The sequence below is a fragment of the Crinia signifera genome, chromosome 7 (assembly GCF_055691185.1).
Source record: "Crinia signifera chromosome 7, ASM5569118v1, whole genome shotgun sequence".
Lineage (NCBI taxonomy): Eukaryota > Metazoa > Chordata > Amphibia > Anura > Myobatrachidae > Crinia > Crinia signifera.
The window spans coordinates 1,937,388-1,956,996 of record NC_139223.1 but is presented as its reverse complement, the minus strand read 5'-3'; the positions used below and the strand labels follow the sequence as shown (position 1 = coordinate 1,956,996).

Here is a 19,609-nt window from a genome sequence, read left to right as displayed (position 1 = left end):
TCTGTAGGAATAGGAGACCCCGCCCTGTGCCGCACTCTGTAGGAATAGGAGACCCCGCCCTGTGCCGCGCTCTGTAGGAATAGGAGACCCCGCCCTGTGCCGCCCTCTGTAGGAATAGGAGACCCCGCCCTGTGCCGCGCTCTGTAGGAATAGGAGACCTTACCCTGTGCCACGCATTGTAGGAATAGAAGACCCCGCCCTGTGCCGCGCATTGTAGAAATAGGAGACCTCACCCTGTGCTGCGCCCTGTAGGAATAGGAGACCCCGCCCTGTGCCGCGCTCTGTAGGAATAGGAGACCCCGCCCTGTGCTGCGCTCTGTAGGAATAGGAGACCCCGCCCTGTGTCGCGCTCTGTAGGAATAGGAAACCTTGCCCTGTGCCACGCTTTGTAGAAATAGCAGACCCCGCCCTGTACCGCGCCCTGTAGGAATGGGAGACCCCGCCCTGTGCCGCGCTCTGTAGGAATGGGAGACCCCGCCCTGTGCCGCGCTCTGTAGGAATAGGAAACCTTGCCCTGTGCCACGCTTTGTAGAAATAGCAGACCCCGCCCTGTAGGAATGGGAGACCCCACTCTGTGCCGCGCTCTGTAGGAATGGGAGACCCTGCCCTGTGCCGCGCTCAGTAGGAACTGGAGGCCCCGCCCTGTGCCACACTCTGTAGGAATCGCAGACCGCACCCTGTGCCGCGCTCTGTAGGAATGGGAGACCCCGCCCTGTGCCGTGCTCTGTAGGAACGGGAGACCCCGCCCTGTGCCGCGCTCTGTAGGAATAGGAGACCCCGCCCTGTGCCGCGCTCTGTAGGAATAGGAGACCCCGCCCTGTGCCGCGCTCTGTAGGAATAGGAGACCCCGCCCTGTGCCGCACTCTGTAGGAATAGGAGACCCCGCCCTGTGCCGCGCTCTGTAGGAATAGGAGACCCCGCCCTGTGCCGCGCTCTGTAGGAATAGGAGACCCCGCCCTGTGCCGCGCTCTGTAGGAATAGGAGACCCCGCCCTGTGCCGCGCTCTGTAGGAATAGGAGACCCCGCCCTGTGCCGCGCTCTGTAGGAATAGGAGACCCCGCCCTGTGCCGCGCTCTGTAGGAATAGGTACCCCGCCCTGTGCCGCGCTCTGTAGGAATAGGAGACCTTACCCTGTGCCACGCATTGTAGGAATAGGAGACCTCGCCCTGTGCCGCGCCCTGTAGGAATAGGAGACCCCGCCCTGTGCCGCCCTCTGTAGGAATAGGAGACCCCGCCCTGTGCCACGCTCTGTAGGAATAGGAGACCCCGCCCTGTGCCGCGCATTGTAGGAATAGGAGACCCCGCCCTGTGCCGCGCTCTGTAGGAATAGGAGACCCCGCCCTGTGCCGCGCTCTGTAGGAATAGGAGACCCCGCCCTGTGCCGCGCTCTGTAGGAATAGGAGACCCCGCCCTGTGCCGCGCTCTGTAGGAATAGGAGACCCCGCCCTGTGCCGCGCTCTGTAGGAATAGGAGACCCCGCCCTGTGCCATGCTCTGTAGGAATAGGTGACTCCGCCCTGTGCCGCGCTCTGTAGGAATAGGAGACCTCACCCTGTGCCACGCATTGTAGGAATAGGAGACCTCGCCCTGTGCCGCGCCCTGTATGAATAGGAGACCCCGCCCTGTGCCGCCCTCTGTAGGAATAGGAGACCCCGCCCTGTGCCGCGCTCTGTAGGAATAGGAGACCCCGCCCTGTGCCGCGCATTGTAGGAATAGGAGACCCCGCCCTGTGCCGCGCCCTGTAGGAATAGGAGACCCCGCCCTGTGCCGCGCTCTGTAGGAATAGGAGACCCCGCCCTGTGCCGCGCTCTGTAGGAATAGGAGACCCCGCCCTGTGCCGCGCTCTGTAGGAATAGGAAACCTTGCCCTGTGCCACGCTTTGTAGAAATAGCAGACCCCGCCCTGTGCCGCGCCCTGTAGGAATGGGAGACCCCGCCCTGTGCCGCGCCCTGTAGGAATGGGAGACCCCGCCCTGTGCCGCGCTCTGTAGGAATAGGAAACCTTGCCCTGTGCCACGCTTTGTAGAAATAGCAGACCCCGCCCTGTGCCGCGCCCTGTAGGAATGGGAGACCCCGCCCTGTGCCGCGCTCTGTAGGAATAGAAGACCTCGCCCTGTGCCGCGCTCTGTAGGAATGGGAGACCCCGCCCTGTGCCGCGCTCTGTAGGAATGGGAGACCCCGCCCTGTGCCGCGCTCTGTAGGAATAGGAAACCTTGCCCTGTGCCACGCTTTGTAGAAATAGCAGACCCCGCCCTGTACCGCGCCCTGTAGGAATGGGAGACCCCGCCCTGTGCCGCGCTCTGTAGGAATGGGAGACCCCGCCCTGTGCCGCGCTCTGTAGGAATAGGAAACCTTGCCCTGTGCCACGCTTTGTAGAAATAGCAGACCCCGCCCTGTAGGAATGGGAGACCCCACTCTGTGCCGCGCTCTGTAGGAATGGGAGACCCTGCCCTGTGCCGCGCTCAGTAGGAACTGGAGGCCCCGCCCTGTGCCACACTCTGTAGGAATCGCAGACCGCACCCTGTGCCGCGCTCTGTAGGAATGGGAGACCCCGCCCTGTGCCGTGCTCTGTAGGAACGGGAGACCCCGCCCTGTGCCGCGCTCTGTAGGAATAGGAGACCCCGCCCTGTGCCGCGCTCTGTAGGAATAGGAGACCCCGCCCTGTGCCGCGCTCTGTAGGAATAGGAGACCCCGCCCTGTGCCGCACTCTGTAGGAATAGGAGACCCCGCCCTGTGCCGCGCTCTGTAGGAATAGGAGACCCCGCCCTGTGCCGCGCTCTGTAGGAATAGGAGACCCCGCCCTGTGCCGCGCTCTGTAGGAATAGGAGACCCCGCCCTGTGCCGCGCTCTGTAGGAATAGGAGACCCCGCCCTGTGCCGCGCTCTGTAGGAATAGGAGACCCCGCCCTGTGCCGCGCTCTGTAGGAATAGGAGACCCCGTCCTGTGCCGCGCTCTGTAGGAATAGGTACCCCGCCCTGTGCCGCGCTCTGTAGGAATAGGAGACCTTACCCTGTGCCACGCATTGTAGGAATAGGAGACCTCGCCCTGTGCCGCGCCCTGTAGGAATAGGAGACCCCGCCCTGTGCCGCCCTCTGTAGGAATAGGAGACCCCGCCCTGTGCCACGCTCTGTAGGAATAGGAGACCCCGCCCTGTGCCGCGCATTGTAGGAATAGGAGACCCCGCCCTGTGCCGCGCTCTGTAGGAATAGGAGACCCCGCCCTGTGCCGCGCTCTGTAGGAATAGGAGACCCCGCCCTGTGCCGCGCTCTGTAGGAATAGGAGACCCCGCCCTGTGCCGCGCTCTGTAGGAATAGGAGACCCCGCCCTGTGCCGCGCTCTGTAGGAATAGGAGACCCCGCCCTGTGCCATGCTCTGTAGGAATAGGTGACTCCGCCCTGTGCCGCGCTCTGTAGGAATAGGAGACCTCACCCTGTGCCACGCATTGTAGGAATAGGAGACCTCGCCCTGTGCCGCGCCCTGTATGAATAGGAGACCCCGCCCTGTGCCGCCCTCTGTAGGAATAGGAGACCCCGCCCTGTGCCGCGCTCTGTAGGAATAGGAGACCCCGCCCTGTGCCGCGCATTGTAGGAATAGGAGACCCCGCCCTGTGCCGCGCCCTGTAGGAATAGGAGACCCCGCCCTGTGCCGCGCTCTGTAGGAATAGGAGACCCCGCCCTGTGCCGCGCTCTGTAGGAATAGGAGACCCCGCCCTGTGCCGCGCTCTGTAGGAATAGGAAACCTTGCCCTGTGCCACGCTTTGTAGAAATAGCAGACCCCGCCCTGTGCCGCGCCCTGTAGGAATGGGAGACCCCGCCCTGTGCCGCGCCCTGTAGGAATGGGAGACCCCGCCCTGTGCCGCGCTCTGTAGGAATAGGAAACCTTGCCCTGTGCCACGCTTTGTAGAAATAGCAGACCCCGCCCTGTGCCGCGCCCTGTAGGAATGGGAGACCCCGCCCTGTGCCGCGCTCTGTAGGAATAGAAGACCTCGCCCTGTGCCGCGCTCTGTAGGAATGGGAGACCCCGCCCTGTGCCGCGCTCTGTAGGAATGGGAGACCCCGCCCTGTGCCGCGCTCTGTAGGAATGGGAGACCCCGCCCTGTGCCGCGCTCTGTAGGAATGGGAGACCTCGCCCTGTGCCGCGTTCTGTAGGAATGGGAGACCTCGCCCTGTGCCGCGCTCTGTAGGAATGGGAGACCCCGCCCTGTGCCGCGCTCTGTAGGACTTGTTACATTAATATTATGTTTCCCTGACAGTGATAATGATGCCAATGATACGTATAATGTGGCGGCAAAAGACTTCCCTGTTCTCCGGCCGATACACGTCATTGCTCAGAGGTTTGTATATATCTGTAACAATGTCTTCTAACCTGCGCGGTGCGCTGTCAGTCATACCTCCAGGAGGAGGCGTGGCACCATACAATGTGGGTGGCGCAGGGGCATGAACGTTTGTTTGAATCATCTCGACCCCGCCCCCCACTCTACAATGCCCAAATAGCTGACATTGTAAGTAGGGGCGGGACTGCGACAACATGATGAACACCAATCGCATCATCGCCTCCCTGCCTGCACACCACACCCCTGCCTGCATACCTCCCCCTGCCTGCACACCACACCCCTGCCTGCATACCTCTCCCTGCCTGCACACCACCCCCTGCATGCATACCACCCCCATCCTGCACGAAACCTCCTGCCTGCATACCACCTCCCCTGCCTGCATACCAGCCTCCCTGCCTGCACACCACACCCCTGCCTGCATACCACCCCCATCCTGCACGAAACCTCCTGCCTGCATACCACACCCCTACTTGAATACCACCCCTGCCTGCATACCACCCCCTGCCTGCATACCACCCCCTGCCTGCATACCACCCCCTGCCTGCATACCACCTCCTGCCTGCACACCACCCCCTGCCTGCACACCACACCCCTGCCTGCATACCAGCCTCCCTGCCTGCATACCACCCCCTGCCTGCACACCACACCCCTGCCTGCACACCACACCCCTGCCTGCATACCACCCCCTGCCTGCACACCACACCCCTGCCTGCACACCACACCCCTGCCTGCATACCAGCCTCCCTGCCTGCACACCACACCCCTGCCTGCATACCACCCCCTGCCTGCACACCACCCCCCTGCCTGCACACCACACCCCTGCCTGCATACCAGCCTACCTGCCTGCACACCACCCCCTGCCTGCATACCACCCCCATCCTGCACGAAACCTCCTGCCTGCATACCACCTCCCCTGCCTGCATACCACCTCCCCTGCCTGCATACCAGCCTCCCTGCCTGCACACCACACCCCTGCCTGCATACCTCCCCCTGCCTGCATACCACCCCCTGCCTGCATTCCACCCCCATCCTGCACGAAACCTCCTACCTGCGTACCACACCCCTACTTGAATACCACCTCCTTCCTGCATACCACCTCCTGCCTGCACACCACCCCCTGTCACATTGCTATCCCCTGCCTGCACACCACCCCCTGCCTGCACACCACCCCCTGTCTGCATACCGACACCTACCTGCATACCACCCCCTGTCTGCCTGTACACCACCCCCTGTCTGCCTGTACACCACCCCCTGCCTGCACACCACACCTGCCTGCACACCACCCCCTGCCTGCACACCACCCCCTGCCTGCATACCAGCCTCCCTGCCTGCACACCACACCCCTGCCTGCACACCACCCCCTGCCTGCACACCACCCCCTGCCTGCACACCACCCCCTGTCTGCATACTGACCCCTACCTGCATACCACCCCCTGTCTGCCTGCACACCACCCCCTGCCTGCCTGCACACCACCCCCTGTCTGTACACCACCCCCTGCCTGCCTGCACACCACCCCCTGCCTGCACACCACCCCCTGCCTGTACACCACCCCCTGTCTGCATACCACCCCCTGCCTGCACACCACCCCCTGCCTGCATACCACCCCCTGTCTGCCTGCACACCACCCCCTGCCTGCCTGCACACCACCCCCTGTCTGTACACCACCCCCTGCCTGCCTGCACACCACCCCCTGCCTGCACACCACCCCCTGCCTGCCTGCACACCACCCCCTGCCTGTACACCACCCCCTGTCTGCATACCACCCCCTGTCTGCATACTGACCCCTGTCTGCATACTGACCCCTGCCTGCACACCACCCCCTGCCTGTACACCACCCCCTGCCTGTACACCACCCCCTGCCTGCATACCACCCCCTGTCTGCCTGTACACCACCCCCTGCCTGCACACCACCCCCTGCCTGTACACCACCCCCTGCCTGCATACCACCCCCTGCCTGCATACCACCCCCTGTCTGCATACCACCCCCTGTCTGCATACCACCCCCTGTCTGCATACCACCCCCTGCCTGTACACCACCCCCTGCCTGTATACCACCCCCTGTCTGCATACCACCCCCTGTCTGCATACTGACCCTACCTGCATCAAATGTTTCTGTCGAATGTGTCATACAATGTACGTAGAATATTATCTCTTGTATGTCTCCCATCTGCCCACAGTCTGGAGACATCAACAAAACATGCTGAATTCATCAACCAAGATGAGGAGAGACCCCTGTCCCACAGATATCAGGTGCCCTCTTACCGATTCACTGCGTCCATGCACCGCTATACAATACTGTCCCCTCCGCCCCCCTGTGTCACAGTCACTATTGTCCCCTGTGTCACAGTCGGTCCTGTCCCCTCGGCTCCCCTGTGTCACAGTCGGCCCTGTCCCCTCCGCTCCCCTGTGTCACAGTCGGTCCTGTCCCCTCCGCTCCCCTGTGTCACAGTCGCTACTGTCCCCTCCACTCCCCTGTGTCACAGTCACTACTGTCCCCTCCGCTCCCCTGTGTCACAGTCGCTACTGTCCCCTCCACTCCCCTGTGTCACAGTCGCTACTGTCCCCTCTGCTCCCCTGTGTCACAGTCGGTCCTGTCCCCTCCGCTCCCCTGTGTCACAGTCGCTACAGTCCCCTCCGCTCCCCTGTGTCACAGTCGGTCCTGTCCCCTCCGCTCCCCTGTGTCACAGTCGGTCCTGTCCCCTCCGCTCCCCTGTGTCACAGTCGCTACTGTCCCCTCTGCTCCCCTGTGTCACAGTCGCTACTGTCCCCTCCGCTCCCCTGTGTTACAGGCGGTCCTGTCCCCTCGGCTCCCCTGTGTCACAGTCGCAACTGTGCCCTCCGCTCCCCTGTGTTACAGTCGATCCTGTCCCCTCCGCTCCCCTGTGTCACAGTCGCTACTGTCCCTCCGCTCCCCCCGTGTCACAGTCGGTCCTGTCCCCTCCGCTCCCCTGTGTCACAGTCGATCCTGTCCCCTCCGCTCCCCTGTGTCACAGTTGCTACTGTCCCCTCCGCTCCCCTGTGTCACAGTCGATCCTGTCCCCTCCGCTCCCCTGTGTCACAGTTGCTACTGTCCCCTCCGCTCACCTGTGTTAATACTAACCACTTCCTTTCCAGATCCAGAACCGGGGTCCAAGTTCTGACCCAACACAGTTCACCATTTTAATTGTGACAACATTGGCCAAGGGACTGCTCTGGGACTATAAAATTACACATCAGGTAAATTGTTTTGTGTAGACTTGGGTGCGGCACAGTGGGTTGGAGCTGATCTCGGTGTGCCGGGAGCTGATCTCGGTGTGCCGGGAGCTGATCTCGGTGTGCCGGGAGCTGATCTCGGTGTGCCGGGAGCTGATCTCGGTGTGCCGGGAGCTGATCTCGGTGTGCAGGGAGCTGATCTCGGTGTGCCGGGAGCTGATCTCGGTGTGCCGGGAGCTGATCTCGGTGTGCAGGGAGCTGATCTCGGTGTGCCGCCGCAGCCTAAGATGCATTCTATCTCTACACTTCACACTGGAACCAGTGGGCTTTGGCATAAGGGCTCTCCTGTGTCCTGCAAGCAGATAAGCCTGGCAAAGACTGTACTTTAGTGTGTTCATCTGGAGATCATGTGTTTTATGTTTGTGCGCTAATGGGAATTTTTGTTCCTGTGGGGGCCGATGGGTTTGTTTTTTCCTGTGGGGGCAGATGGGTTTGTTTTTTCCTGTGGGGGCAGATGGGTTTGTTTTTTTCCTGTGTGGGCTCATGGGTTGTTTTTTTTTTCCTGCGGGGGCCAATGGGTTTTTTTTTCCTGTGGGGGCAGATGGGTTTGTTTTTTCCTTTGTGGGGGCTGATAGGTTTGTTTTTCTGTGGGGACTGATGTTACCTTATTCGTTTTGCCGCAAGTTGGAGAAAGGTGGAAAATCACTGCTATAGACAGTGACAATGAAAGGTGATCATTATGTTATGGCTCAATAGATATATTCACCAAATGTCTCATGTTCCAGATGCAGAGGGCCACCTCTAATCACCTAATCACTGCTCTGGGCAAAACCTTGCTGCACTGCAGGGGGGGCAGAGGTAACAGGTGCAGAGAGATATTAGATTTGGGTGGGGGGTGTTCAAGCTGAAATCTAAATTACAGTGTAAAAATTAAGCAGTCAAAGTGATGCCTTGGTTTAATCTATCACTGAACAAGAACTCAAACTAGCTATAAATGGCTTGCCCAAGGGTAAGTCCCGGGACCGGACGGACTGGGAGCAGATTATTATAAAATGTTGGCACCACTTCTTCTAACTCTATTTAACTCCATCTTATCTGATTTTAACAATGCCAGAATAATTGTATTACCAAACCCCGGTAAAGACAGACCCACATTTGGTCACTTCTTATCGTCCTATTTCTCTGTTGAATGAGGACCTTAAATTATTAACCACCATTGTAGCCCAGAGATTGCAACTGGTGTTGCCAAAACGACTTCTTCCCTCCCAAACAGGCTTCGTCAGAGGCAGGTCCTCAGTACATGATGTAGGACAAGTGATTGCAGCCATAGGTCAGTCCTTGTCTATGCCCGGTGGTCGGTCTCTCTTAGTGAGCTGCGATGCTGACAAGGCTTATGACCTTGGTCTCGTTTCCTACGTCTGTTCCACACACAGCAGTTTGGTGTAGGGTTTATTACACTCGTTCACAAATTATACGCTCGTCCCACGTCAACGGCCTAAACACTCCTCATTTTGATTTAGCCCGCGGCACAAGGCAGGGCTGCCCACTTTCTCCATTATTATTTGATCTAGTCATAGACCCGCTTATTAGATTATTTTACTTGCAGTCAGATTGGCATGGTATAAAATATGGGTCAACTGAATTAATGGTGTCGGCCTATGCAGATTACCTTCTCCTTTACTTCACTAAGCCACAAGAGGCATTCCCTGGTTTCCTAAATACTGTATTTGAATTTGAACTAATAGCGGGGTTTTTAATGAAGACTAAATCCCTGGCATTACACAGGGGGGCAGAACTGGAATGGCCTGCGGGATTCCCATTTCTATGGGCAGACAGGTCCATAGAACCTTTGGGTCTAACTTTACCAACTGACCCAGCCCATCTGTACTCTGTCAATTACCCTTCATTAATATCAAAATTGCTGGCAGATCTTCGTTCGTGGAGGTCCTTACCTTAGATGCCATCTGATTAAAATGATTTCCTTCCCCCGTTTACTATATGCGATCCAAATGCTCCTCTTTTGGTGACAGATTCAGATGCTCTATAAACGGGATGCAGTTAAAATCCCGGCGGTCGGGATCCCGACACATTCTCCCTCCGTGGGTGTCCACGACACCCCTGGAGGGAGAATAAATTAGTGTGCCGAGCGCAGCGAGCCCGCAAGGGGGGGCGATCCACGTCCCCCGCCTTGTCGGGATTTCGGCGGTCGGGATTCCGCCAGGATCCCGACCGCCGGGATTCAGTACTGAATCCCTATAAACACGGCCATTAGCAAGTTTATTTGGGATGGGGAAAAGCCCAGAATCTCTATGTTCAGATTATCACGATATGACTCTGCGAGGCACCAAAAGCTACATGTTGGGTGCCAACCTCTGATATGCAGCGGACGAATAATTATGTGAACCCAGCTATCGAACAAGCGTCCTGCACAGATATCCCGTTCTCTAGCTTACTGCACATGAAACCATCTAGTTATCCGTCCAGAGTGTCCAATAATTATATACATATACATAAATAATCCAAACATTATTTCATTCACTACGAATGTCCGGTATACCGACGATACACAATTCAAGGCTCGCCAGACTTTGGGCGGCTGCAGGACTGCGGTTGTTATATCATGTCATGGATGGGGGTGCACTGCGGTATTGTCTTACCAGTAACTACCTGCTGTGACCAGTCTACGTTGTGTACTTTCAGTAGAAGATTTATGTTACTAGTCAAATTAAAGAGATTCCAACAGCTGACTTGTCCGTGGGATTAGATGTAATGATCAGACATTGCCATAGACCATGCAAGACCTCCTTACTGTATCTCCATATTAAGAAACAATTGAATCTAGAAACCCTAGACAGTGGTTTAGCAAAATGGTCGCAGACTTACCTACTGTGACATTACCTTCCCTGTTATCAGTAGTTCAGTGGCGTTAGGGGGGCGCCACCCCGCCAAGCACCCGCCGCCGCGCCGCCCATGCAAACCCCCCCAATCCCCCGCAGCCTTACCTATCATGCTGGTCCCGGCGGCTCCGTTCTTCTGCTGAGGATCACCACAAAATGGCCGCCCCATACAGCAGACAGTTTCAGAGAACTATATGGGGGCGGCCATTTTGTGGTGGTCCTCAGCAGAAGAACGGAACCGCCGGGACCAGCGAGATAGGTAAGTCTGCGGGGGATTGGGGGGGGGGTGTAACTATAGCACCGCAGCCCCCGGCGCCCCCACATGCACAGCGCCCCCCCGCGGTGGTGGGGGCTGCGGTGCTATAGTTACGCCGCTGCAGTAGTTATAAGCAAAACCCGGATCTCTGCCTCCTACATGGAAATGCAGTATAAATGATTACACACCAAAACGAAGCCTGATGATGGGTACAGCACCTGACTCATGCTGACAATGCACCGATGCTGATCTACAGTAATACATTGCCCGGACGTTCATGTCTTCTGGATGACAGTATGCCGCTATGCTCAGACACGGTACAGCACCTGACTCATGCTGACAATGCACTGATGCTGATCTACAGTAATACATTGCCCGGACGTTCATGTCTTCTGGATGACAGTATGCCGCTATGCTCAGACACGGTACAGCACCTGACTCATGCTGACAATGCACCGATGCTGATCTACAGTAATACATTGCCTGGAAATTAATGTCTTCTGGATGACAGTATGCCGCTATGCTCAGACACGGTACAGCACCTGACTCATGCTGACAATGCACCGATGCTGATCTACAGTAATACATTGCCCGGAAATTAATGTATTCTGGATGACAGTATGCCGCTATGCTCAGACACGGTACAGCACCGGACTCATGCTGACAATGCACTGATGCTGATCTACAGTAATACATTGCCCGGACGTTCATGTCTTCTGGGTGACAGTATGCCGCTATGCTCAGACACGGTACAGCACCTGACTCATGCTGACAATGCACCGATGCTGATCTACAGTAATACATTGCCCGGAAATTAATGTCTTCTGGATGACAGTATGCCGCTATGCTCAGACACGGTACAGCACCTGACTCATGCTGACAATGCACTGATGCTGATCTACAGTAATACATTGCCCGGAAATTCATGTCTTCTGGATGACAGTATGCCGCTATGCTCAGACACGGTACAGCACCGGACTCATGCTGACAATGCACCGATGCTGATCTACAGTAATACATTGCCCGGACGTTCATGTCTTCTGGATGACAGTATGCCGCTATGCTCAGACACGGTACAGCACCTGACTCATGCTGACAATGCACTGATGCTGATCTACAGTAATACATTGCCCGGAAATTAATGTCTTCTGGATGACAGTATGCCGCTATGCTCAGACACGGTACAGCACCTGACTCATGCTGACAATGCACCGATGCTGATCTACAGTAATACATTGCCCGGAAATTAATGTCTTCTGGATGACAGTATGCCGCTATGCTCAGACACGGTACAGCACCTGACTCATGCTGACAATGCACCGATGCTGATCTACAGTAATACATTGCCCGGAAATTAATGTATTCTGGGTGACAGTATGCCGCTATGCTCAGACACGGTACAGCACCTGACTCATGCTGACAATGCACCGATGCTGATCTACAGTAATACATTGCCCGGACGTTCATGTCTTCTGGATGACAGTATGCCGCTATGCTCAGACACGGTACAGCACCTGACTCATGCTGACAATGCACCGATGCTGATCTACAGTAATACATTGCCCGGACGTTCATGTCTTCTGGATGACAGTATGCCGCTATGCTCAGACACGGTACAGCACCTGACTCATGCTGACAATGCACCGATGCTGATCTACAGTAATACATTGCCCGGACGTTCATGTCTTCTGGATGACAGTATGCCGCTATGCTCAGACACGGTACAGCACCTGACTCATGCTGACAATGCACTGATGCTGATCTACAGTAATACATTGCCTGGAAATTAATGTATTCTGGATGACAGTATGCCGCTATGCTCAGACACGGTACAGCACCTGACTCATGCTGACAATGCACCGATGCTGATCTACAGTAATACATTGCCCGGAAATTAATGTCTTCTGGATGACAGTATGCCGCTATGCTCAGACACGGTACAGCACCTGACTCATGCTGACAATGCACTGATGCTGATCTACAGTAATACATTGCCCGGAAGTTCATGTCTTCTGGATGACAGTATGCCGCTATGCTCAGACACGGTACAGCACCTGACTCATGCTGACAATGCACCGATGCTGATCTACAGTAATACATTGCCCGGAAATTAATGTCTTCTGGATGACAGTATGCCGCTATGCTCAGACACGGTACAGCACCTGACTCATGCTGACAAGGCACTGATGCTGATCTACAGTAATACATTGCCTGGAAGTTCATGTCTTCTGGATGACAGTATGCCGCTATGCTCAGACACGGTACAGCACCTGACTCATGCTGACAATGCACCGATGCTGATCTACAGTAATACATTGCCCGGAAATTAATGTCTTCTGGATGACAGTATGCCGCTATGCTCAGACACGGTACAGCACCTGACTCATGCTGACAATGCACTGATGCTGATCTACAGTAATACATTGCCTGGAAATTAATGTCTTCTGGATGACAGTATGCCGCTATGCTCAGACACGGTACAGCACCTGACTCATGCTGACAATGCACCGATGCTGATCTACAGTAATACATTGCCCGGAAATTAATGTCTTCTGGATGACAGTATGCCGCTATGCTCAGACACGGTACAGCACCTGACTCATGCTGACAATGCACCGATGCTGATCTACAGTAATACATTGCCCGGAAATTAATGTCTTCTGGATGACAGTATGCCGCTATGCTCAGACACGGTACAGCACCTGACTCATGCTGACAATGCACCGATGCTGATCTACAGTAATACATTGCCCGGAAATTAATGTCTTCTGGATGACAGTATGCCGCTATGCTCAGACACGGTACAGCACCTGACTCATGCTGACAATGCACCGATGCTGATCTACAGTAATACATTGCCCGGACGTTCATGTCTTCTGGATGACAGTATGCCGCTATGCTCAGACACGGTACAGCACCTGACTCATGCTGACAATGCACCGATGCTGATCTACAGTAATACATTGCCCGGAAATTAATGTCTTCTGGATGACAGTATGCCGCTATGCTCAGACACGGTACAGCACCTGACTCATGCTGACAATGCACTGATGCTGATCTACAGTAATACATTGCCCGGAAATTAATGTCTTCTGGATGACAGTATGCCGCTATGCTCAGACACGGTACAGCACCTGACTCATGCTGACAATGCACCGATGCTGATCTACAGTAATACATTGCCCGGAAATTAATGTCTTCTGGATGACAGTATGCCGCTATGCTCAGACACGGTACAGCACCTGACTCATGCTGACAATGCACCGATGCTGATCTACAGTAATACATTGCCCGGAAATTAATGTCTTCTGGATGACAGTATGCCGCTATGCTCAGACACGGTACAGCACCTGACTCAGGCTGACAATGCACCGATGCTGATCTACAGTAATACATTGCCCGGAAATTAATGTCTTCTGGATGACAGTATGCCGCTATGCTCAGACACGGTACAGCACCTGACTCATGCTGACAATGCACCGATGCTGATCTACAGTAATACATTGCCCGGAAATTAATGTCTTCTGGATGACAGTATGCCGCTATGCTCAGACACGGTACAGCACCTGACTCATGCTGACAATGCACTGATGCTGATCTACAGTAATACATTGCCCGGACGTTCATGTCTTCTGGATGACAGTATGCCGCTATGCTCAGACACGGTACAGCACCTGACTCATGCTGACAATGCACCGATGCTGATCTACAGTAATACATTGCCCGGAAATTAATGTCTTCTGGATGACAGTATGCCGCTATGCTCAGACACGGTACAGCACCTGACTCATGCTGACAATGCACCGATGCTGATCTACAGTAATACATTGCCCGGAAATTAATGTCTTCTGGATGACAGTATGCCGCTATGCTCAGACACGGTACAGCACCTGACTCATGCTGACAATGCACCGATGCTGATCTACAGTAATACATTGCCCGGACGTTCATGTCTTCTGGATGACAGTATGCCGCTATGCTCAGACACGGTACAGCACCTGACTCATGCTGACAATGCACCGATGCTGATCTACAGTAATACATTGCCCGGAAATTAATGTCTTCTGGATGACAGTATGCCGCTATGCTCAGACACGGTACAGCACCTGACTCATGCTGACAATGCACTGATGCTGATCTACAGTAATACATTGCCCGGAAATTAATGTATTCTGGATGACAGTATGCCGCTATGCTCAGACACGGTACAGCACCTGACTCATGCTGACAATGCACCGATGCTGATCTACAGTAATACATTGCCCGGAAATTAATGTCTTCTGGATGACAGTATGCCGCTATGCTCAGACACGGTACAGCACCTGACTCATGCTGACAATGCACTGATGCTGATCTACAGTAATACATTGCCCGGAAATTAATGTCTTCTGGATGACAGTATGCCGCTATGCTCAGACACGGTACAGCACCTGACTCAGGCTGACAATGCACCGATGCTGATCTACAGTAATACATTGCCCGGAAATTAATGTCTTCTGGATGACAGTATGCCGCTATGCTCAGACACGGTACAGCACCTGACTCATGCTGACAATGCACCGATGCTGATCTACAGTAATACATTGCCCGGAAATTAATGTCTTCTGGATGACAGTATGCCGCTATGCTCAGACACGGTACAGCACCTGACTCATGCTGACAATGCACCGATGCTGATCTACAGTAATGCATTGCCCGGAAATTAATGTCTTCTGGGTGACAGTATGCCGCTATGCTCAGACACGGTACAGCACCTGACTCATGCTGACAATGCACCGATGCTGATCTACAGTAATACATTGCCCGGAAATTAATGTCTTCTGGATGACAGTATGCCGCTATGCTCAGACACGGTACAGCACCTGACTCATGCTGACAATGCACTGATGCTGATCTACAGTAATACATTGCCCGGAAATTAATGTCTTCTGGATGACAGTATGCCGCTATGCTCAGACACGGTACAGCACCTGACTCAGGCTGACAATGCACCGATGCTGATCTACAGTAATACATTGCCCGGAAATTAATGTCTTCTGGATGACAGTATGCCGCTATGCTCAGACACGGTACAGCACCTGACTCATGCTGACAATGCACTGATGCTGATCTACAGTAATACATTGCCCGGAAATTAATGTCTTCTGGATGACAGTATGCCGCTATGCTCAGACACGGTACAGCACCTGACTCAGGCTGACAATGCACCGATGCTGATCTACAGTAATACATTGCCCGGAAATTAATGTCTTCTGGATGACAGTATGCCGCTATGCTCAGACACGGTACAGCACCTGACTCATGCTGACAATGCACTGATGCTGATCTACAGTAATACATTGCCCGGAAATTAATGTCTTCTGGGTGACAGTATGCCGCTATGCTCAGACACGGTACAGCACCTGACTTATGCTGACAATGCACCGATGCTGATCTACAGTAATACATTGCCCGGAAATTAATGTCTTCTGGATGACAGTATGCCGCTATGCTCAGACACGGTACAGCACCTGACTCATGCTGACAATGCACTGATGCTGATCTACAGTAATGCATTGCCCGGAAATTAATGTCTTCTGGATGACAGTATGCCGCTATGCTCAGACACGGTACAGCACCTGACTCATGCTGACAATGCACTGATGCTGATCTACAGTAATACATTGCCCGGAAATTAATGTCTTCTGGGTGACAGTATGCCGCTATGCTCAGACACGGTACAGCACCTGACTCATGCTGACAATGCACCGATGCTGATCTACAGTAATACATTGCCCGGAAATTAATGTCTTCTGGATGACAGTATGCCGCTATGCTCAGACACGGTACAGCACCTGACTCATGCTGACAATGCACCGATGCTGATCTACAGTAATACATTGCCCGGAAATTAATGTCTTCTGGATGACAGTATGCCGCTATGCTCAGACACGGTACAGCACCTGACTCATGCTGACAATGCACCGATGCTGATCTACAGTAATACATTGCCCGGAAATTAATGTCTTCTGGATGACAGTATGCCGCTATGCTCAGACACGGTACAGCACCTGACTCATGCTGACAATGCACTGATGCTGATCTACAGTAATACATTGCCCGGAAATTAATATATTCTGGGTGACAGTATGCCGCTATGCTCAGACACGGTACAGCACCTGACTCATGCTGACAATGCACTGATGCTGATCTACAGTAATACATTGCCCGGAAATTAATGTATTCTGGATGACAGTATGCCGCTATGCTCAGACACGGTACAGCACCGGACTCATGCTGACAATGCACTGATGCTGATCTACAGTAATACATTGCCCGGAAATTAATGTCTTCTGGGTGACAGTATGCCGCTATGCTCAGACACGGTACAGCACCTGACTCATGCTGACAATGCACCGATGCTGATCTACAGTAATACATTGCCCGGACGTTCATGTCTTCTGGATGACAGTATGCCGCTATGCTCAGACACGGTACAGCACCTGACTCATGCTGACAATGCACCGATGCTGATCTACAGTAATGCATTGCCCGGAAATTAATGTCTTCTGGGTGACAGTATGCCGCTATGCTCAGACACGGTACAGCACCTGACTCATGCTGACAATGCACCGATGCTGATCTACAGTAATACATTGCCCGGAAATTAATGTCTTCTGGATGACAGTATGCCGCTATGCTCAGACACGGTACAGCACCTGACTCATGCTGACAATGCACCGATGCTGATCTACAGTAATACATTGCCCGGAAATTAATGTCTTCTGGATGACAGTATGCCGCTATGCTCAGACACGGTACAGCACCTGACTTATGCTGACAATGCACCGATGCTGATCTACAGTAATGCATTGCCCGGAAATTAATGTCTTCTGGATGACAGTATGCCGCTATGCTCAGACACGGTACAGCACCTGACTCATGCTGACAATGCACCGATGCTGATCTACAGTAATACATTGCCCGGAAATGAATGTCTTCTGGATGACAGTATGCCGCTATGCTCAGACACGGTACAGCACCTGACTCATGCTGACAATGCACTGATGCTGATCTACAGTAATGCATTGCCCGGAAATTAATGTCTTCTGGATGACAGTATGCCGCTATGCTCAGACACGGTACAGCACCTGACTCATGCTGACAATGCACCGATGCTGATCTACAGTAATACATTGCCCGGACGTTCATGTCTTCTGGATGACAGTATGCCGCTATGCTCAGACACGGTACAGCACCTGACTCATGCTGACAATGCACTGATGCTGATCTACAGTAATACATTGCCCGGAAATTAATGTCTTCTGGATGACAGTATGCCGCTATGCTCAGACACGGTACAGCACCTGACTTATGCTGACAATGCACCGATGCTGATCTACAGTAATACATTGCCCGGAAGTTCATGTCTTCTGGATGACAGTATGCCGCTATGCTCAGACACGGTACAGCACCTGACTTATGCTGACAATGCACCGATGCTGATCTACAGTAATACATTGCCCGGAAGTTCATGTCTTCTGGATGACAGTATGCCGCTATGCTCAGACACGGTACAGCACCTGACTCATGCTGACAATGCACCGATGCTGATCTACAGTAATACATTGCCCGGAAATTAATGTCTTCTGGATGACAGTATGCCGCTATGCTCAGACACGGTACAGCACCTGACTCATGCTGACAATGCACTGATGCTGATCTACAGTAATACATTGCCCGGAAATTAATGTCTTCTGGATGACAGTATGCCGCTATGCTCAGACACGGTACAGCACCTGACTCATGCTGACAATGCACTGATGCTGATCTACAGTAATACATTGCCCGGAAATTAATGTCTTCTGGATGACAGTATGCCGCTATGCTCAGACACGGTACAGCACCTGACTTATGCTGACAATGCACCGATGCTGATCTACAGTAATACATTGCCCGGAAATTAATGTCTTCTGGATGACAGTATGCCGCTATGCTCAGACACGGTACAGCACCTGACTTATGCTGACAATGCACCGATGCTGATCTACAGTAATACATTGCCCGGAAGTTCATGTCTTCTGGATGACAGTATGCCGCTATGCTCAGACACGGTACAGCACCTGACTCATGCTGACAATGCACTGATGCTGATCTACAGTAATACATTGCCAGGAAATTAATGTCTTCTGGATGACAGTATGCCGCTATGCTCAGACACGGTACAGCACCGGACTCATGCTGACAATGCACTGATGCTGATCTACAGTAATACATTGCCCGGAAATTAATGTCTTCTGGATGACAGTATGCCGCTATGCTCAGACACGGTACAGCACCTGACTCATGCTGACAATGCACCGATGCTGATCTACAGTAATACATTGCCCGGAAATTAATGTATTCTGGATGACAGTATGCCGCTATGCTCAGACACGGTACAGCACCTGACTCATGCTGACAATGCACTGATGCTGATCTACAGTAATACATTGCCCGGAAATTAATGTCTTCTGGATGACAGTATGCCGCTATGCTCAGACACGGTACAGCACCTGACTCATGCTGACAATGCACTGATGCTGATCTACAGTAATGCATTGCCCGGAAATTAATGTCTTCTGGATGACAGTATGCCGCTATGCTCAGACACGGTACAGCACCTGACTCATGCTGACAATGCACTGATGCTGATCTACAGTAATACATTGCCTGGAAGTTCATGTCTTCTGGATGACAGTATGCCGCTATGCTCAGACACGGTACAGCACCTGACTCAGGCTGACAATGCACCGATGCTGATCTACAGTAATACATTGCCCGGAAATTAATGTCTTCTGGGTGACAGTATGCCGCTATGCTCAGACACGGTACAGCACCTGACTCATGCTGACAATGCACCGATGCTGATCTACAGTAATACATTGCCCGGAAATTAATGTCTTCTGGATGA

The 19,609-nt window shown here is 53.6% G+C and overlaps 1 protein-coding gene across 1 annotated transcript in view; it reads left to right on the top strand.

The window, feature by feature from the left end:
* The window catches only part of ITGAL (integrin subunit alpha L), a 218,150-nt gene that overhangs the window by 150,344 nt on the left and 48,197 nt on the right, over positions 1–19,609 (top strand). Inside the window, exons 23-25 of the mRNA XM_083152209.1 lie at positions 4,251–4,331; positions 6,510–6,582; positions 7,447–7,548. Coding sequence (XP_083008335.1) covers positions 4,251–4,331; positions 6,510–6,582; positions 7,447–7,548 — 256 coding nt within the window. The remainder of the gene's footprint in view (positions 1–4,250; positions 4,332–6,509; positions 6,583–7,446; positions 7,549–19,609) is intronic.